Genomic DNA, 20785 nt, shown 5'->3' with positions numbered 1-20785 from the left:
TGGCGGCGCAGCGGCGGCCAATCAGGGCGCGGGGGCGGGGCCTCCCCGTGTGTGTGCCCCCCCCCCCTCCCCCGTTCCCCCCCCCCCCCCCCCTCCCCTCCGCCGCCCCCCGGTGTCGGCGCGGCGCGGGGCGGCGGGCGCGCTCCGGGCAGCCAGGCCGGGCTCGGCGGGGCCGCCCCCGCCATGTCGGTGAACATGGAGGAGCTGCGGCACCAGGTGATGATCAACCAGTTCGTGCTGGCGGCCGGTTTGCGCCGCCGACCAGGCCAAGCAGCTGCTGCAGGCGGCCCACTGGCAGTTCGAGGTACGGGCCGGGCCCCCCCCCAAACCGGGACACGACACCCCACCACCCCGCAAACCGGGAGCACCCGCCACCCCCCCTGCCCGCAGAGCCACGGGGCGGAAGGGGGGCGGAAGGCCGCCGCGGCCCACCGACACGCGTGGCCGGGCCGCTGGGCCCCCCCCAGCACCCACGCGGGGGGGGGGAACCGGCTCCGAGCGTACCCCCCGGTCTATTTATACCCGGGCCGTAACCCGAGCTGCGGCCCAGCGCCCGACGGCGGGGGGGGGGGGGGCCCTCACCCCGACCCGGGGGGGGCCCGTGGGTGGGCTCGCTGGGGGGGAACCCTGTGTAACCTGTACCCCCCCGCGTGGGGAGCCCCTATATGGGGGGGGGGACACGATCGCGAGTGGGTCGGGTGAAGGGCAGCACCGGCCCCCCCCCCACCTTAGGCCTGGCAGGGGGTAAGGGTGCCCATGGACGCCCCCCGGGGTGGTCCCACGGGGGGTGGGGGGTGAGCAGAGGGCTGGGGGGGCGGGGGGGGCATGTTTTCCTTCCCCCTTTGTCTCGAGTGGGCTGGGGCTGACGGCTTATCCCCGCAGACGGCCCTGAGCGCCTTCTTCCAGGAGACCAACATTCCCAGCAGCCACCACCCCCCCCAGATGGTAAGTGGGACCCACACCCCCCCACCCCCTCCCCAACCCCCCCATCCCCACCCTTTAAACCCACCCCCCAGCTCCAACCCCCCCCAACACCCCCCCCCAACCCCCCCCCAGCTCAGGACCCCCCCAAGCCCCCCCAAGCCGGGGGTCCGCAGTGGCCCCCCCAGGCCGCGGAGCTGTCAGCTCCCCTGCCAGCCATATTGCTCTGCGCCCGGAGGAACACGCAGCCGGCGAATGTAAACATGAGCTAAAATGTCTGCCAGGAAATAGTTTGTCTCCGCGAGCATCGCGCTGGAAGTTGGGCTCCCCAGGCCGGGGGGGCCCCCCCACTGCTGCCCCCCCTTTTCCCCAAACGCCTCTTGACCTTGGCCGAGGGCACGTCCCCTTGGCCGAGGCGAGGAAGTTATTCCCCTCCGGGTGTTTTTTGTTGTGTTTTTAGGGGTTTTTTCATCTCTTTTTTTTTTTTTTTTCCTGTTGAGGGAACTAAACAGTGCCACGCGCGGGGGACGGAGCAGTTCTGGGCTAAGCTGATTTATTATTTTTTTTTCCCTCTTTTCTCCTGCCATCAGGAAATCGCCAGCCGGCCCGGCATCGCCGGCCGCAAGCGCTCTCTCTCGGAGAAAGTAATTTTGCTGGCTGGCTCCCACTTAACCCCCTTTTATTTTAATTCCTCCTCCCCCTGCACACTTTCTCGCCGCCTCAGGGACCTCGCAAAGGGTCATCTCACGGCAAACCCTCTTTCCCAGTGGGAGAGGGGACAGGAGAGTGGGCGGGAGCTGCCGGCCACATCCAGATCTTGCCGTATTTTCATGCCAAAAGCCTCATCGGGGCGATTCCGGGCGGGCAGTTGCCGGAAGCAAAGCAGCTCTGACAGAACCCGTCCCTGCGCAGGACCCACCTCCCACCCCAAACGCGATGGCCACCCCATCACCCCCGCCCAGCCTGGCACCGAGGCTCTGGGGCTGGAGGGCTTTCCCCCTCCCCACAGTGTTTTCCTAACACCGCGTGCTCCATGTGGTGACAAAATACCTTTCACCCTCTCCCCAAATACTTCCACCTCGCATTTTAGGCATTTCTTTTTTGCTGCTGTTGTCCCAGCCCCCCCAGCATCCTGATTTCTGCAGCTGAAAAAGTCCTGCTCAGCTCGGGGTGAGACGAGGGGCTTTACGGTCACGGTTTCTATTTCTTTTTCAAGCATCACAGAACAAATCTGTGAGTGCAGCAGCGTTACGGCATGGGGGAGCACGTCACCTTCACCCCCATGTAGGGGAGGCACCCCGCAAACCCGGGTCTGGGCTGTGGGGAAGGGACTCACCAGAGCTGTTCGGTGTGTCAGCTCACGGTGGGACCGACCCTCTGACAGCTGAGCGTCTCCTTAACAAAAAGCATTGGAGGAGGAAGGCAATAATTACATGGCAATTCTTTTTCTTTTTTTTAAATTAATCTGGCAAACACCACCCCAGAAGCTCAGAGCTGTGTGTTCCCCCTCCAGCGTCGCGTCCGACCTCAGTCCAGGGCTGGTGGTTGGCTTGTGCGAGTATGGCTGTGTTGTTGGTTTGTTGGTTTTTTTTCCCCAAAACACACTCCCTTGAAGTTGTTTTTTTTGTTGTTGGTTTGTTTGGGTTTTTTTGCAACAAGTATCTCTTCAGATACTGCCAAAGGTATAGGCTATTTAAAAAAAAAAAAAGCTGGCTTACCACTGCTTCGAGGTGACCTCCGAAATGAGTTCTCCCAAAGTCTGTGTGTGGCGAGGGAAGAACATCCCCGGCTCGCCACAAACCCGTTGGGTGCTCGCCTGGCTGTATCGCATTTTTGGGGTGCCCTGGCCCTGCACACTGATGGGACTTCACCCATCCTGCTGCTGACATGGGACTGCTGGCTCTGCTTCCCCCTGGCTGGGGGAGTGCCCTGTCTTTGAACGGGTCCAGCTGGGCCCCCCCGGCCGGGTTTTGGCCATAGCAGGGGGGAGCAGGGAGTACCTGCCGTACACCCGGCTGCTCCTCTGATCCCAGTGGCCACCAAGGATGCCTGGGATGGGGATGAGGAGGAACCTGCAAGAGGGACTGGGGGGGTTTATGTGTGCTGGGGGAACACAGCTGGGGCTGTCGAGCACCAGCCAGGGGCAAATCCCAGGATAAGCCCTGGGAAGGGGGAGATGCAGCGGCTATTCCCCATCAGAAGTGTCTCCTTGATTTGCCATTGCTAAAGGCAGCAAAAGCTGGAGGCTGCAGACGCTGCCCCGGCCCCTTGGCACCACTCAACATCCCCATGAGCAGCACAGCAGCGAGATGCGCTGCTCCGCTGTGCCTCGGGCTCTGATGGAGCCACGGCTCCATGAGGACAACAGGGATTCAGGGCAGATCTAACCCAGAGGGGTGAACCCCCCCCTCCCCGTGCACACACCACTTCCATGTCCATGCATCCCCTCCCAGTGCACCCCCCAGCCTGCGCCCCATACCTGCACCCCTTTCCCCGTGCATGCACCCCACACGGCCTCGCTGAGTTTTTCTCAACAGGTTCAGCGTGGGGGAATGCACCCCAAGACCATCCCCCCGCCACCCGGGGACCGAGCTGGACAAAGTGCCGCTATTTCTAACCCCCCCACGCATGCGTTCAGAGCAGCACGTGGCACAACACTGCTCCCTGCCAACAACCCCTCTCTGGAGAGAAAAATGGGGGCAGGGGCATTCGGGTGCTGTGTTGCACCATTGGGGTGAAGCCCCCCTGCACAGCCCCTTTGGGGGCTTTGGGACCCCCCGCCATGCTCAGACTGTAGCAAGTGCTTTGCTGAATCGGGGCCCCGGGTATCACCAGCCCCTGAGCCCAGCACAGCACAGGGCTGGATCCCCCCCAGCGGATTTTCCTCTGCTGGTGAGATTGGCTGTGAAAAGGGCCGGATCCGGCACCAGCCGGGCGGGAGGGTGCTAAATTTAGCCGGGTACGCAGAAGGCAGGGGCTGTACCAGGAACCGTGGCGGGGCCCGGCTGCCGCTTGGCGTCACGGGGGGCCCTGCCTGCCTTTGGCTCTCTGTGCCCTAACAAGGTGCAAAGGGGAGGGGGGGGTCCTGCAGCGCCAGGTGGGACCCCAACACCCTCCCCACCCATCATGCCGGACCCCCCCATGCAGCCTCACCCCATGGGGCATCAGAGCAGCATCCCCTTCCCCAAACCTGCTGTCCCCCAGCGCTTTGAGCACCTTGGCTGGTTCAGAATGCCCTTCCTAGCCCAGGCTGGGCTTGAGACCCTCCCCGTGCAGCTCCTGCGCCTTTGGGGGAGCCACCCAGACCCCTGGGGGCTGCACAGCAGTGCTGGGGACCCCAATGCCAGCCAGAGCTGGGCTCCGAGCATCCCCTGGGGCTGGGGGTCCCAGGTGTGGGATGCAGCTGGGATCCCCAGTGATGGGTCCAGCTCTTGCAGGCAGTTCAGGACCCTAAACGCGTACGTGACCAATCTCACCCCCACCCTTCTCCTCTCCCCCACAGATGTGCACCCCCAGCAACACGCCGGCCACGCCACCCAACTTCCCGGACGCTCTGGCCATGTTCTCCAAGCTGCGGACCTCCGAGAGCCTGCAGAGCAGCAACAGCCCCATCACCTCCATGGCCTGTTCCCCCCCGGGGAGCTTCAGCCCCTTCTGGGCCTCCTCACCCCCCAGCCACCAGCCCGCCTGGCTGCCCCCCTCCTCGCCCACCGCCCATGGCCTCCACCACCACCTGCACCACCCGCAGCCTGCCTGGCCCCCCGCTCCCCCGCCTGCCGCCCCCCCACAGAAAGCCGTGACCACCATGGACGGCCAGAGATAAGACTGGGTTGGCGGAGGGGGGGGAATTGGGGGTGGGAGGGGGGTCTGGGCCAGGGCGGTGGGAGCAGGGGCTCCCTGAGAAACGCACTGGAATAATTTTCTAGGCTTTATTATTATTTTGGGGGGGGAGGGAAAGGGGGGGAACACGCTGCCAGGGAGGGCACCGACCCACGAGAGCCTCTGCAAGAGTCACTAGCTGGTCTTTTCTCCCCCCATTTTTTTTTTTAAATATATAACTATAATATATAAATATATCTAATGTATATAAAACCAGAGAGAAGGAGCAGCAGCACAGAGGTGGCTGCTGGGGGGGGGTGTGTTTCCCTATGCCTCTCCCGCCCTGACCCCCCCAGCATCCCTGCAGGAGGGCAGGAGAGGGAAGCGGGGGGGGGGGAATAATGAAAAATAAATTGATGGAGGGAGCTGTTGGCACCCTGGATCATGGCCACGGGGGCACGGAGCTGCTGGACTCCCCCAGCTCTGGATTTCCGGGACGCTTGTTGCAGTGCCCAGAGCAAAGCACGCCACTCCTATGGCTTCTGAAATTTAGCCCAGCTTCTTGCACAGACCCCCCCCTCCCCGGTCTCCCCCTCACCCCGTCCTCTCTCCCTCGGCATCCCGTCTGGGCTGGGGGGAAGCGGAACTGGGCGCTGTGATTTATCGAGGTGACGCCTGCCCTGTCCCTGTGACTGCCGTTCATGGCCCTTCCCTGGGGAGGGGGGAGCTAGGGGGGTTTTTTTTTAGTTTTCAAATCAATCTTGCTTAAAAAAAACAACCAAACAAAAAAAAAAAAAACAAAAAACAAAAAACAGGTTGAAGGTTTTTTATTAATTTAAAAATAATAAAAAAAAAATCACTTTTTTTAACACCAGCTGTCCCTGCCTTTTCTCTGTGCTGGGAGGATGGCCCTGGCAGGGCACCAAGAATGGGGGTGAGCCCCCCCCATGCCACAGTGGGGACAGGTTCCCCCAGGAGCTGCTGGCAGCCCCGGGAAGCTGCACCAAGTGCCACGCGCTGCCCGCACTCTGCCTGCACTGCTGCCATCCCCAAAGAGGGGGGCAGAGGGGAGACCCCAGAGCCATGGGGGTGCGGTGCCGGCACAGCGAGGACCCCCATGTACTGGGGTGCAGCCAAAACCCCATCCCGCACCCTTGCAAAATGTCGCGGCTTGCAAACTCCCCCAGCAGCCTGTCTGCCCCCCAGCCCCATCGCCCACCTGTGTGATGAGTCCCCCAAGCCTCAGCACCATAGGGACACCTGGTCTCGCCTGCCATACTCAAGGGCTGCCAGGCTTTTAGGCAAACCCTGTGCTGGGGGCGATGCCTCCTGAGTGTCCCCCCACCGCGGATGGGGCCCCAGCCCGAGGACACGGGGAGGGACAGTCCTGACCTCCCCAGCTGCTCGCTGTGCCACCACCCTTGTAATGACTTCAAGCCACAGGCCAAGGCCACGCCGCTCCTGGTTTAGCGCTTAAATGTCCAAACTAAATTAAAATTGAATAAAAACACAGCTCCCATCGCCACGCTGCTCACACAGCAAGCAACCGGGGTAAAACCCCCCCAAAACAGGAATGCAGCAACTCCAGAGATGCCAGCAAGGGTCCGGGGGCTCAAGGCACAGCAGCAAAGCATCCCCAGGGGACAGGGAGACCCCAGGGGTGGGTGGGTGGGGGGGGGGGGGGACCCCTGACACGGCACAACCTCCAAGGAAGGGGAAAAAAAAAAAAAAGGGAAAAAAAAACCCCGGTTGGTGCTACTCACCCCCTCCAGTAGCACAGGCAGCACCCAAGGGGGGGTGAGGAGGCTGGGTGCTCATGTTTATAGGAGTGGGGGGGGTGATTATAGGGCACAGATGGGTCCCAGTGGCAGCAAATGGGGCTGAGGGTGGGATGAGCACCAGCTGGGCCATATCCTGCAAACACAACTAGTCCCAGGAGGGTAATTTTTAGCCCATCAACACCTTACCCCACCCATGGGGTACAGGATGGCCCTTTGCTGGTTCTACCCTGGTGCCCACTGGTTTGCTCCCAGTTATCCCACTGGGGACCCCAGATCCTGCTGGATCCACTTCGGCATCCCCAAATGAGGTTTTTAGCACCCATTTTTCCCCTGAAAAACCAAACCCACCAGGGAAAATATCCCCGGGGGGGGGGGGTGGCACCCTGGGAACTAAAGTGCCTGCGGACCACAGGCAAGGGTCTGCCTCTGTGGGGGGGAGGTTTGGGGTCTCCCCCAACCCCGATTTGGGGAGAAGATCCACCAGGAAAGCAGAATTTCCATGGGGCAGCCCCCAGTGACACACCGTGCAGGGGGGTGAGGGGATGCTCCCCAGATGCCTGGGTCCCTCCTGGCTCTCCCTGGGGTTCCCCTTGGGGTTTCTTGCCCTCCCAGTCACCCAAGACATGCAACCGGCTTCATGTCCCCCGCTTCCACGTGCCATTGCATGTGTGCATGGGGGAGCCGGGGTTGTGCCCAGTGCAAAGTGCCGGGGGCAGCCCCAGCTCCCCCACGCACACAGCCTTGTGTCCCCAGCTGTGACACCCCCAGGTCCCCCCCACGCTGCTTTCAGGGACTGTGGTTTCCCTGACTGGTACCTCACCACTCATGACACAACTTGTGCTAGGTCTCGGCATGCAGTGGGGCTTTCTCCCATCTGACGACAAGGGGATGGGTGGCAGAAGAGGGCTGGAGAAAAGCTGCCCCAAGCCACGGAGGTGGCATAAAGGGAAAGGAGGAGATGTGTCCCCCCAAGGACACGCTTTATGGTGCCTTGCTGCAGCAGTGGGAAGCATCAGTTGCCTTGAGCTGGGCAGCGGCGGGGTTGGTGCCTTCCTCTTTCCGTTGATGGCAGCGTCGGAAGGGGGATAAAGGGGTGGCAAAGGGCGTTTCTCTGCCAGGAGATAAGGAAACCAGCTTGGTGATGCTCATCCCTCCAGATAAGCGATAGCAAACCAGTGGGCTTGGGGTGGGATTCACTTTTGGCATTAAGCCATGTCCTGCTGCTGCCCTTCCCACTGGGAGTCCCATTTCCCACTGCCTTCAGCAGCAACTGAGCATCATCATCCTCCTGCCGCACCACCCGGCTCCCCTAGACCCGCTTTGGGGCTACAAGCTCTCCTGGTAGGGGCCATCGGGGCCAAACGGGGCTCGTGGAGGCCATGGGGTGTCAGGGGGAGCAGTGGCAGCGTGGGGCGGGCACAGACCCTGGGAGCGGGTTGGACCGGGGCTGTTTTCAGCTCCTCCGGAGACGCGTGGCCGCAGGACGAGGGATGCTGCCAGTCCCGCCTTGTGCATGATGGGAAAATCCGGACACAGGGCCGCCCCACTCAGGGCACGCTTGGCTGCCCATTGCCCTTTATTGCTGCTGGCCGGAGCCACTTGCTCGCCTGCTCGGTGGCTGGCGTGGTGGGGGTTCAGCCGGGGACCCCCAGTCCTGCCTGGCTGTCGGAGTGCTGGATCCATCCCGTGGGGGCCGCAGGGGCGGGATGAGCCCCGGTGCCCGGGAGAGGTGGCCGTTGGATGAAGCTGGCCTGTGCTCCAGCGAGGCGGCGGTGCCTGGGGGCGAGGGGCAGGGGTTAGCCCCCCTGCAGCCCATGGGGCAGCTCTGCCAGCCTGGGACGGGGCAGGCAGCAGGGGCACCCGCCTGGACAGAGACACCCCGAAACACAGTCCTGACCCCCACCCCGAAACAGGCAGGCTGTTGTCCCACACTGGCCAGGACCACCCCCCGCCAGTCCCCCCACCTCGCTTCGGCTCCAACATCCAACACCAGTTGTCCCATCTGCCAGTCCTTCCCCTCCATCCCACTTCTGCCCCTCCCCGTCCCACCCCAGACCCCCATCCCACCCTGCCCAGCTGCGGGCACAGACCCCTGCTCATGCCCACCCACCGGGACACAGCAGGGTGCCCTCTCCCCCCCGGTGGGGCCATACCCGGCTGGCTGAGCGAGGACCCGGCGCTCTGGGGCCGCGAGAGAAGGCAGCTGGTGTCTCGGGCGTCCCACTGCCTTGGGGACAGCTTGGGCTTGGCCCTCGGGAAGCCTGGCAGGAGAGACCAGAGGGAGCCAGGGTGGGGGCAGCCAGGGGGAACATGGGTGGGGGAAAAGCAGGCACCCTGCCCACCCTGCTGTCCCCTTCACACGTGCCAGATCCCCTCCCCAAGCGAGCCCTGGCCGTACCCTCCTTGCCCACGAGCACAGGCAGCTGCCCGTCCCGCCGGCCCCTGTAGATGTGGCCGTCCTGGCCCAACAGCTCCATCTCGTCGTGCTGGGAAGGAGAGACCGGGCTGGCTGAGCCATGGGGCCAAATCCAGCGTCCCCGAGCAACCCTCCCACACCCAGCTCTCCCTGGGGAAACCGAGGCACGGATCCCGCCCCCCCGCCAGATGCTCAGCATCACCCTCCCAGCCTTGGTCATCCCTGCCGTATCCTTCCCTTCGCCATCCCTACCTTGATGGGGAGCAGGGTGGGGGGCTGGAGCAGCCGCGGGGTGCCGGGCGGGAGGGGCTGGAGGCGCGGGCAGCGCTGCAGCGGGTGGGCGAGGGTATGCCGGCCCCCACAGCGCCGCGGCACGCTGGGGTACCCGCACTCGGCCGCCCGCTCCCTGTGGGACGGGGCATGGGGGTGCTCAGTTCCCGGCACTGCAGCACCCCACACTTCACCCTAGGCCAGGGAGGGGACCAGGGGTGTTCCCCAGTGGGGTACATCCCTCCTGGCTCCCCTCCGGCTGTGGCAGGAGACCCCCCTCTGTCCAACCGTGCTGAATCTGCTCTTTCCCCATGGCCCCGATGAGTTGGCCATGGCCATGGCAGGTCCCCATGCCTCACGCAAGGGCCACCAGGCAGCAGGAGCGGGGCTGTCCCAGCCACAGTGCTTAATTTCGGTGACTCGCTTCTCAGGAGGCACCTGACCCCCTCCAAGCCTGAGGTCAGACCAGACGCAACTCATCACATGCAGCTTCACCACCCTTGAGACAGAGACCTGGGCTAGACAGGGCAGTGCAGGGGGGCTGTAAAACCCCACAGACCTGGGGCGAGCACAGCCAACCCTTCGCAGCACGTCTGCTCCCCTGCCCTGCCCAGGCACCCCCAAACCCCTCCTCCCCACCCAGAGAAAAGGTCTCCTTCGCCGGGGCAGGGCCACCCTGCACCCACGGGCCAGGGATGGGTCCCCACGTCCCCTACCTGTGGCCATGCTGCTGTCTTTGCTCCAGCTCAAGGAAGGTATGAGGGCGCCCGGCGAGGCGGAGGGGCAGCGGCGGCATGGATGGGATGGCCACGATGTGCCTGGGCAGGGCAGGAGCTGCGGGTGGGTGACAGGGGACAAACAACCCACCCTGGCTCGGGGCAGCACCCTGAAACCTGCAGGCTTGTACCCCATGGCCTGCCCGCTGCCCCTGGGGAGGGCTCCCCGTCCCCCCGCCGCCGGGCAGGGCTGTGAGGGGGCTCGGCAGGGTCGGACCACCCAGGCAGACACCCTAACCCCTGCGCCTGGCACAGCGGGGCACTGCCAGCACCCATCTCCCCCCATTCCACCTACGGTGCCAAGTGCTACTCACGGGCCAGGCACCAGCATGCCGAGGGGCCGGTCGCAGGACACGCAGTGGAAATGGGCCAGCAGCTGCCTGGGGTGGGGAGAAAAGGGCTGGGTGAGCTCCTGGGGGGACACGCAGCCCTGCCTGCAGGCAGGCAGGCAGCTCGCAGGCAGCAGCAAGGTGCTGGGCACTTCGCTGTAGCGAGTTACAGTGTTTGCGGGGGGACGCGTGCGGTTTTGAGCCTGGTTTATCCCCCACCACGGTCCCAACCCGCTGACTGGGTACAAAATAAAGGGGGTACCACAGGGGAGAGTGATTGTTCATGCGCTCCCACCTGGCAAAAAGCTCCACCTTGTATTAGGCACCAGAGAATCCACAGAAGCAAGCGCCCAGAACTCACCACCACCGTGGGAACTGCTCCCATGGGCTCCCACAGCACGCCAGTCCCTTAGGAACTGGAGGTGCTGGGGCTGGCAGGGATAAACCAGAGGGTTTCCTCTACCACTTGCTGGGGCGGGATGCTCCCAGCCTGGGAGCAAATGCTGGGCCTGCGGGATGCAGGATTCCCACCGTTTTTAGGATAAGCGTTGTCACAGCTGCCCTGGGGACCAGGACATGCTCACCTCGGCCCTGACGGCACCTCCAAAACCCGGCAGCTGCCCGTGGCCGCCCAGGGTGGGCAGGGATGTGAGGTGAAGGGCGCAGGCGCCTACGCCTGCCATCCGAACCAGCCCTCGCACTGGTTTCATCACTTCGTCAGCGTTAATTACCCTCCTGCGCCTTGCCAGGAGGGCAGGTCACAACCCAGCTCCGCAGTGCTGCGTGTCACACCCCTGCCCGGGGGGGACGAGCCACCGTCCCCCACCCTCGCTCCAAAAAGCCTTTGCACCCACACCCCAATTTTGCTTCGGGAGGGCTCCGTTCTGCGTGTCCTCCCTCCTCGTGCCTCCTTTAATGTCAGGAACCTGCTGCTGGTGGGAGGAGAAGGCACAGCTACTTCGTCAGCATCCCCATGGTTTGCTGGCTAAATTGGTCCCATGCCAGGGTACCACGGGGGCACCGGCCGGGATAGCCGGAGGGAATGGGGAGAGCGCCGTCCCCAGAGCCACCACTGTCCCCATCGCACTCACTTCTTAATCCCAGCCGCATCGTCAGCCTCCGTTGGCGGCGCCTTCTCCTTGAGCTGCTCCACGATGCTCTTCCAGTGCTCCTCCAGCTGCTGCCGGAAAGGCCCCAGCTCCAGGCGGTCCAGCTGCAGATGGACGCACACCCTCAGCCAGCTGCCCCGGGATGGGACGTCGTGGTCCACGGGGAAAAGCCAGGAGGGGGACCCTCAGAGGGACGCTGCCTTAGGCTGCCAAGCCCCGAAGATGCCAGTTTTGCGTGGCAGGGACAAGCCACCCCTCACCTTGGAGTCCATCTCTTCACTGAGCTGTCGCCGGACCTGGTGCCAGCCCTGCTCCTGGCCTGTCACCCGGCTCAGCATCTCCTGGATCATCTCATTCAGCCGCTCCATGCTTGCGTCAAACTGGGCACGACTGACTTTGCCAGCCAGGGCGGTTTTGTCTGCTTTCTAGCAACGGGGAAAGGCAGGAGAGCGGTGGGGAAAGGATGGAGGTACGATGGGCAGAGCCAGCTCATGTCGGGGGGAGAGGGAGAAGCAGCTACATGGCCCTGCTCACCCCGTGGGGTTGGTCCCACCAGCCAAAGAGACCCGAGGGGACACAGAGGGACCTGGCGAGGGACCCACAGCTGGTCTGGAAATCCTCCCTCACCCCAGCTGGTTCTGCCACTGAGCACCCAAGGGAGAAGGGGTGTTTGTCACCCTGCCCAGGACCCCTCAGCTGGCACCAGGGCCCATTGAGGCCATACCACATCGATTCCCAGCACCAGGTCCTCCTTGTCTGCTTTCTCCTTCTCCAACCTCTCCAGGGACTGGAACAGAGCCTTCCAACACAGAAAGCACCCCATGACACCGCGGCAGGGTCAGAGCTGCCTCCCAGCCAGCCGAGCACCCCTCGCTCCCCCAACCCACCCCAAAAACCTCCGGGAAAGGTACTATGAACCTCCGCAGGGCTGCAAACAGGTTGGCAGGGGGACAAATCCTTTGAGGTCCCCAGCCTGGGGTCTGTCTAGAAGATGCTCTGACCCCGTGGGGGTTTCAGCCACCCACCTCGATATCTTTCTGCTTCTGGTGACGGTCATCCAGGAGGTTCCCAGTGACGGAGCTGAGCTTCTCGTAGTCCCCTTGCACCTGCACGATGGTGGCCTGGATGCGCTTCAGCAGCTCCTCATCCTGCTTCAGGGAGGAAGATGACAAAGCAGTGCCGTGCAAGGAGGGGCTGGCTGCCCCACGGGGACAGACCCGGGTTACTCGGCCGGTGGCAACAGCCTCTCCGTGCCAGTAGGACATGTGCATCAAGGCTTTAATTTCCTTCTGTGCCGCTGGCTTGTACAAGCCAATTTGGGGGGCAGCAAGGGGCTCCCCCGCATTACAGTGAAGCACAACCAGCCGGGGAGGTCCCGGCACCCCCCTCCAAGTCCCCCATGCCGGCATCTCCCTACCTGGCTCCTCGCCGGCAGCTGCCTCACCACTTTGCCCACCACCTGCTGTGACATGAAGGAGTCCACCAGCTCCTGGAGCTTCTCGTAGCGCTGGAGGAGCTGCCCCACCTGCGTGCCAGTGTCCGTGCTGCAGATGGGGCATGCTGCCTGCGCCTCTGCCTGCTCCTGCCCCGCGCTCTCCATCATCGCCCTCAGCTCATCCAGCTGCAGGAAGGGGAGAAGGAATTGGCTCCAAGATGGGATGGATGCGGTCAACAAGCCGTGGAGGCTCGATGGCCCCAGCCAGCCAGGGGACATGGCCGGGACCCCCACCAGGACCACCCCACCGAGCCGGCGGGCGGTGGGAGCACTCCCCCTGGACCTCACCTGCTCCTGTAGCTGGTCAGCCGTCTTGGTCACCAACTGCTCCAGTGTGGCCTTGGTCATCTCCTGCTGCTCTCCCAGCTCCTTCAGTTCCCGCTTTATCTCCTGCAGCGTGGACCTGGTCAGGGAGAGGGGGGCATGGGCAGGCTTAGCCTCTGTGGGGCTGCTCGCGGGGGTGTCCCTTGCCCCCAAACCGGGATGCTCCCAGCCCCCAGGCTCCCTTGCAGCCCTGCAGGGTAGGGAAACCTCTCCCATCCTTTTACCCCAGTTGCAGGGTGATCTGGTCACTGCCATCCGCTTTCCAGTCGGCTCCAGCCACCTCCAGCTTTCCAAGGGCATCCTCCAGCTGCCTGATCTGGGAAAGGCAGTGGCGGCACAGTCAAGGCATGGCCCCCCCAAGTTGTCCCAGCATGGGGACTCTTTGGCTGCCCCCTCCCTCCCCAAACGCCCCCTCCCAGCATTGCTGCAGCTCCCTTGGGGAGTGCTGCTGGCTCACCTTCTCTTTGTCGTCCTGCAGGTCACTGGCCAAGCCCTGCAGGGAGGACACCCGGCCCCGGAGGTCGGCCAGGATGCTGGCGCTCTCCTGGTCTAGAGCGATGTGGTCTAAGGGGACATGCTGTCAGTGAGAGGGTCTCGCCCTCGGGGCCAGGCTCTGGGCGCAATGAGCCCCTGACCCAGGTTGTCCCCACACCAAACCCCCCCACCAGCCCCACCCAGGGCTCTCACCTCCCTCCAGTAAGAGCAGGCGCAGCTTCTCAAGCTCAGCGTGGTCCAACTTGGTGGCTTCCAGCTGGGCCACCTGCTCCTTCAGGGTGGCGTAGAGGTGGCCGAGCTGTCCGATCTGGCGGAGAGCCTCCACCGTCTCCACATAGCGGTCAGAGGCGCTGCTGGAGCCCAGGGACCCCCAGGGCACCGCCGGCTCTTGTGAAGGGGACGTGGGCCTGGGATCAGCATCAAGAGGGATCTCGAACGCCTGGGCTCTCGGCGAGAGGGTCCCCACTGCTGGGTGGCCTGCCCGGGCAAGCTGTGTGCTGGACAAAGCCTTGCCTCCCTCCTTGGGGCTTGTGGCATCCATATGTGTCCCCAGAGCACTGGGGGTGGCTTCAGCGGGGACTTTCTCAGTGCCAGGAAGGCTGGGCTCCATGTGGGGAGGGTTTGGCTGAAGCCCTGCTCCTCCTCCTTGGGTCCCTGTAGGTGCTGGCTGCGTCCCTGGGATAGTGGTCTGGGTGCTGGGGGTGTGTGGCTGCATCCCCGGGATGGTGGTCTGGGTCCCAGGGGACCCTGGCTGCATCCCTGGGATAGTGGTCTGGGTGCTGGGGGTCCCTGGCTGCATCTCTGGGGTGGTGGTCTTGGTGCTAGGGGATGCTGGCTGTGTCCCCAAGGTGGTGGTCTTGATGGCGGGGGACCCTGGCTGCATCCCCGGGGTGGTGGCGCTGGCATCAGAAGTCCTCCTCCGATCTGAGGGAGCACCCGACCACTTCTCAGGTGTCACTGGTGCTCTCTGCATCGCTGCTTGCGTCCCCAGGGAGCCAGGCTGTGTCCCTGGAGTCCCCTTGCCGGTCCCTTTGCTGGTCTTGGGTGCAGGCTGTGTCCCTGGTCCTTTCAGCCCCAGCGCGGAGCTTGCCTCACGTGGGGTGTCCACGTCCAAAGCGGGGGGCTCGGTGGGGGCAGAGCGGCCCCCACTGCCATCCTGGGAAGAGGAGGCAAAGGGGAGCAGGTTTATGGGTGGAGGTACAGCAGGGAGGGCAGACCCAGGGCCCCCCGCCCTGTCCCCAGCCCCTGTCCCCAACCCCCCCGGCTCGTGAAGCCAAACTCCAGTACCCCACAAGAGCCCAAAGGCTGCGCACCCCACAGAGACCACCCGAGCTCCCACAGCCAGAGCCGCCCAGCCCCTCCCCAGCCCCCTTAGTCCTTTGGTCGCCTCTGTGTCTGCAGAGTCATTTTAGCAGCCGATCCAGGGGATCAGCAAATACCCTACTGATGCTACCTGGTACAACAGCAAGGCATTTTTTCCTCTGGCAGTGGGATCCAGTACTCCAGACCCACTGGACCAGACCCACTTCACAGCCCAATGGTCTGCGCCCACGTTTCAGGAGCAGCAGCCCCAGGTGGGATTTGGAAACCATCTCACAGTGCAAAATGCTGTGGTTTGCCCCAAAATGTCCCTCTGCTGTCCCCTGCTCCTACCTGTCAGCCCCAGAGAGACTGGGACGGCAGGGAGCGGTGGTCCTGCCCAACATCGAGCAAGGACATGGGGCTATGCGGTCACCCCAAGGGTTTTGGGTGCGTGCTTGCCCCACAGAGGGGCTGTTGTGGGCTGTCAATGGCACAGACGATGGAGGAGGTCTGTCTGTGAGGCCAGCGGAGGAGCTGCCCTGGCTCTGTGTATGCCAGGTCCTGCCTCCCGGTGGGATGCGCAGGGAAGAGAAGTCCTGAGCAAACCTCTGCAGAGGCCCCGGCGTGTGCAGCGGCTGGAAGCACTGGGGGCTGCGGTCCCTCTCCCGCAGCCGGGATGCCCCAGCACTCACCACCAGCAGACCTCGGCCTCCTCCTCCTCCTCCTCCTCCTCCTCCTCCTTTGCTGCCCACCAGGCAATCCTCCAGCACCTCCCAGCGCACCATGTTGCTCACCTCCTCCGGGGCCGGGTAGAGGCTCAGCCTTTCCTTCAGCCTTTTCTGGGGAAGGAAGGGATCAAGGGGTCAGCCCTGGCCACATAGCCGGGGGCTCCATCACAACCCACAGAGGCGTTGACCCCCCCAGCATCGTTGGCCAGCACCGGTGGGGACCATGCCCTGATGTGGAGGGACTGGGTGCACTGGTTCCCCCCAAGGGGAGCTGGGGCCGCGTCCGCCTCCTGTCCCCGTGCAGGATCCGGGCATGCTTGTGGCCATACCACGTCACTGTCCAACGTTGGCTGGTCGTGGAGGCCCGGCAGCTGGCCGGCAGTGTCCTGGAGGTTCCCCTGGAGCAGGAAGAGGAGAGGGATGGCAGTCCGGACAGGAGAGCGGGATTTAAGAGGAGCATCCGCAAATTAACTTGGGCACAAGACAGACGGATGCTGGGCAGGGCTGTGCCTAGGGGCTGTGGCACGGGTAGATCTTTATCCCCCCTCCTTCCCAGCACCCATATTTCTTTTTTTACCGCTGTTAAGTTAAAAAGTGCCTTAGCATCACTTTGGTTGATGCACACAGTTACGTCTTTAGCACCAGCCTGACTGCAGGCAGCGGTGCCTGTTTCTGCCCTCCCCAGGCAGCGCTGGCAGGCAGAGGGTGACGGGCTCTGGGTGGGGTGGGCTGAGCTCCCCCACTCCCCCCTTGGGACACCCTTCCCACTCTTCCCTCCTGGTGCCCTTCACGCTGGGTGACACCCCGGGCCGCGGGGCTGGGGTGGCAGGGTGACGGGGAGAGGGGCAGGGAGGGGGCGAGGGCCCAGCTCCCTCCCGGGGGCACCGGCGGCTGCTCACCAAGCCAAGGGTCTCCTGGATCATCCGGATGTCCTCTCCCATGCGGGACTGCACTGCCTTCATCCCACCGATCTCCTCGAGGAGGTCCTGGGAGAGAGCCATGGCCTGGGAGAGGGGGGGTGATGGGGGTGAGACCCAGAGGAGCGTCCCTGGGGACCTGGACCTTTACCCTGCTGTGGTCTACACAGAGCAGAGGGGCAGCACAGGGCGCTGCGGGCAGCACTTACCATTCATCACATCTTCAACAGCCAAGAAGAGGCAGCAGGTCCCCAGAGCCCCCCACCCCTGCCCATCTGCACAACCCGAGTCAGCAGGGATGGACCCAGCCCTGCCCGCCCGTGCCAGGCTCCGTGCAAGACCACTGAAGCCGATCCGAAGGGCAAAGAGCCGCTGCCACCCCCTCAACCACAGCCTGGCCCAGGAGGGCAGCGGTAACCGCTGCTAACGAAGCAGGGAGCAATTAAGCAGGGGCCTGCCCCGAGGAGGGTGAGCGCTCCCTGCGCAGCCACCCGGGAAACCCTCCCTGCTGCCTTCGCCCTAAGAGTCCCAGCCCTGGCAGGATCCGTCCCTGCAGCGCTGAAGGTGGCTCTTTCCTTGAACCTGAGCTTATTTCTTCCCACTGGGGATGCTCAGGCAAAGCGTGGCTGCAAATGGCTCAGCACCGTGCAGGATGAGGGCCCTCTCCAGTCCCCACCAGTGTTGGGTTTAGCCCTGGGTCGAGCCGAGGGGATTTGCGATGGCAGATGAGGTCCACGAGGTGCTGATGGAGCCTCTCAGCTGCCTGAGGAGCAGACGTGGTACCCGGCTGTAGGTCAGGAGTGGGGAAGGGAGAGATGGAGAGGGTGGTGGGGCTGCACCTCCAGGGGTGCTGAGCCTCCGGCCGGTGGAGCCAAGCGCACCCGGTGCTGCATCGGACCCACTGCGACTTGCTGATGGCAATGTGGGGAGGACCCAGAGCAACCGGAGCAGCATTTTAGCCCCAGCTCTTCCTCCCCAGAACTCCATCACTTTCCCACAGTGAAGGCCCACATGCCGCCATGAGCTTGGGCTTAAACCAGACCTTGGTCTAAGGGCAGCGCAACGGCAGCACGGACCCTGGAGCAGAGGGCATCTCGCGGGGGAGCACCCAGGGGACCAGCACGAGCCTCTACCTTGGAGATGCCGCTTTCATTTGCTTCGATCTTCTTCTTCATCTGCCCCACGTCGGCAGCGATGGGGGTGACCTGGGGGCTGCTCGCGGTCCCCTGCAGTGAGTCCTCCCCGGGCAACCGCTCCCCCGGCTCCCAGGGCTGCTGCCCCGTACCCTGGGCCTGGGCCTCCGCCCTGTCCCCCTTCTTCTCCAGCGCGGGGTGTGCCTTGGCAGGCCGGTCCCCCCCCGGGAGGGGGGTCAGGCTGTGCCCCCGCTCCTGGGCAGGTAGGTCCTGCAGGCCCAGGTGGCCGAGCATGGCCTGCAGCAGGCTGTGCAGCGCTGTGAAGTTGACGGCCCCGACCTCGGGTGTCCCGATGGCGACGTCCAGCAGCTGGGACAGGCTGAGCGGGGCCATCGCTGCCGCCCCGCCTGAAAACGTGGAGCCTGGCCTGGGGGGGCCGGCAGCCTTTCTGCCTGAGGAGGAGGAGGAGCAGAATGGGTGGGTGGGAGGGATGGGCAGCTGGCAGCCTTCCTCCCCCCCCTCCTCGCCACAGAAGGCGATCAAGCCGTCGGGGGGGACGGGTGGCAGGGTGCCCCCCCCCGAACAGGCCTTTCTGGGGGAGGGGGATGTCTCCTTCCCCGCCGCCCCGGTCACCCCCAGCCCCACACCCGTGTCTCCTCGACCCTGCGCCCTCCCCCCCAGCCCCCCGCCACGCTCCAGCTCTACCCCCTCGCCCCCCCGGCCTGAACCCCCCGAACCCGCACCCCCAGCCCGGCCCCTTCGGCCCCGCACCCGCAGCCGGCGGCCGCACGCCGCTCTCCACCGGCCCCGCCCCGCGCCCTGAGCCCGCCCCTTCCCTCTCATCATTGGCCACCACCAGCCGCTCCTCGTCGCCCATTGGCCGAGCGCGCTGCCCACGTGTCGGTGTTTACGGGGGGGCGGAGCTCGCGTAGCGTCTCCCGTTGCTAGGCGACGGCCCGCCGGCGGTGCGCGGGGTGAGGGCAGCCGACGGGCACGGCCGAGGTTCCCTGACGCCTTTTCCACTTTCATACCTAAAACACAACCGGTGACGTCTAATATCGTCAAGCAGCTTTGCACAGCTCCCTCGCAGGGTGAGCCGTCCCCCCAAAAGGCTAAGCCAGGGGTAGAGAGACGATAGCGGCCCGTGGCAGGGTCCGAAACGCTCCGGGAGGGGACCAGGCCCGGCAAGGAAGCACCTCAATTTTATTATTTTCTTTTTTGAGGTATCAAAATCATGACAGATTTTACCCTCTCCCTTAGACGTGGGAATGGTGGAAGGCTGCGGCTGACAGCATCAACACAGAGATTTCTGGCACCTCGCTGCGAAGCAGAGAGCCGTACAAGCAGGGAAAAAGAAACGCAGATAAACACCTACTTCCAGACGACCCTAGGAAGTATCCACACACCGGCACAAATCTTTGAACCCCAGTGATCCATCAGACAAGTACTTACAAAAATAACTAACAAGAAACTTCTTTTCCCTTATAAACCTCCAGGCCCGACCATCACGCAGCCAGAGCGCTGACATCTCCCTCCTCCGGCGAGGCACTCGAAGACGATTTCCAGGGAAGGATGAGGGTGGGCAAGCAGGAAACAGCAGACGCCTTGCTTTTTTAAGAGATATAAGATACCCGTTTTCAGGTATTAAAACCAAAACATATAGATCTGCTCTGTGGGTGTATTTTTCTTTTCCAAGGTGGGAGGATTGAATCCAAAGAGGAAGGAGAGAGATTAAGAGATGGGAACTGAGCACTGAGGCAAGAAGCCAACCCTCTTATGAGGGATCCTAAGCCTTAACTCCACTAACTGGCAGAGCTGCAGGCTCAGGAGCTCTACAGCTACATCCAGGGACCGGTCAAGCTTTCTAGACGGGAAAGGTGCAAGAGCCCTAAAACGGCACAGGGGGTACCGCCACAGCAAGGGGAGGATCTTGGGGCAGGAGGGAAAATGCTGAGGGTCGATGCTGATGTGAGGGCAACCTAGGTCCAGGCTGGGTCAGGTCAGGCAGATGTTGTGTCCTAGTGCGCATCGGCCCCAACCCATCATCTCCCCCTGACCTTTGGGGGCCGAGTGAATACAGGGTACCAGTTTTCCTAAAGCGGTTAGGGATTTTGAGACATGAACAACTCCTGGCTTCAGTTTTGCCGACGGCTTTGGCTTCGGTTTGAAGTGAAGCCTGAGGATAAGTCGGGCTGTGGTCCTGAGTATGACCCAGGGGACACCGGCACAACCCTCTGGTCACCGGTGCCGTGGTTCCACGGTTGCTACCCAAATACAGCCTAGTAAAAGCAAGCCCGAATGGGGCACAAGCACTCAACAAGCCCTGACCTTGCTCCTGGCAGGTCTGACAAACAGTTTGAAGGAGAGACAAGAGCAAAACTGCACATTTTTAACACTGGCTTCCAGTATGAAGAGCATGGTCGGGTACTGGCTCAGAACAAGGGGGCACGCAGACATCTGCAAGGACTTCACACACTTCATCGATCCGTTCAATAATACTTACTGCACAGTGCTGAGTTACTCCACCAGGCCGAGAAGCCACGCTGCAGTCACAGAGCACACCTATGATTTATTCGTAGTACTTCGAAAACGCAGAAAAACCATCAACAGCCTTAAGACCTCACCCAGCCCTGCGCATCCCTCGTGGGATTTGGCTTGGAGGTTTAACCCGTGCTGGATGCTGGAGATGACCCAACTGCTCTGGGCTTCTCTGCACCCTCACCAGCTACGAGACAGGACACTATTCTGCAAGACAACCTCCCCCGTGCCGAGGCACACTTGTTTGCCTGGTGTTCAAGGGTCATCCTGCTCACAGAGTCACTGCCTGCCCCTTCGCACCGTACACATTTTACATACTGGAGCGGAAGAGAACAATGTAGGCAGAAGTTTAAGGATAAGCAAAACTAAACAACTGCCTGCTAGAGACAGCCCATCATCAGCAGTGCTCTTTTGAAGCAACTGCCTCCAAGC

At 63.1% G+C, this 20785-nt stretch overlaps 2 protein-coding genes across 2 annotated transcripts; one reads left to right on the top strand and one right to left on the bottom strand.

The window, feature by feature from the left end:
* The first annotated feature begins 165 nt into the window (after positions 1-165).
* On the top strand, positions 166-4744 carry UBALD2 (UBA like domain containing 2). Its single transcript, XM_059828303.1, is given in 4 exon segments — positions 166-249; positions 251-304; positions 883-945; positions 4424-4744. Coding segments are annotated over 4 exon segments (504 nt in total). The 5' UTR covers positions 166-183.
* Positions 4745-8097: 3353 nt separating this feature from the next.
* Positions 8098-18208, bottom strand: QRICH2 (glutamine rich 2). The gene is made up of 19 exons (XM_059828383.1): positions 17816-18208; positions 16665-16769; positions 16095-16163; positions 15730-15876; positions 13928-14891; positions 13698-13804; positions 13465-13556; positions 13205-13319; positions 12839-13042; positions 12447-12572; positions 12146-12208; positions 11682-11846; positions 11404-11525; positions 10298-10363; positions 9924-10025; positions 9190-9343; positions 8920-9007; positions 8675-8782; positions 8098-8297 (listed from the first exon to the last, which is right to left on the bottom strand). The coding sequence occupies exons 1-19, from the start codon at positions 18206-18208 to the stop codon at positions 8098-8100; spliced, it is 3390 nt and encodes a 1129-aa protein (XP_059684366.1).
* Positions 18209-20785: the final 2577 nt, after the last annotated feature.

Source organism: Gavia stellata, chromosome 22 (genome assembly GCF_030936135.1).
Source record: "Gavia stellata isolate bGavSte3 chromosome 22, bGavSte3.hap2, whole genome shotgun sequence".
In the NCBI taxonomy this organism is placed as follows: Eukaryota; Metazoa; Chordata; class Aves; order Gaviiformes; family Gaviidae; genus Gavia; species Gavia stellata.
Note: the sequence above shows the minus strand (reverse complement) of the source record. Positions and strands in the feature narration are given on the sequence as shown.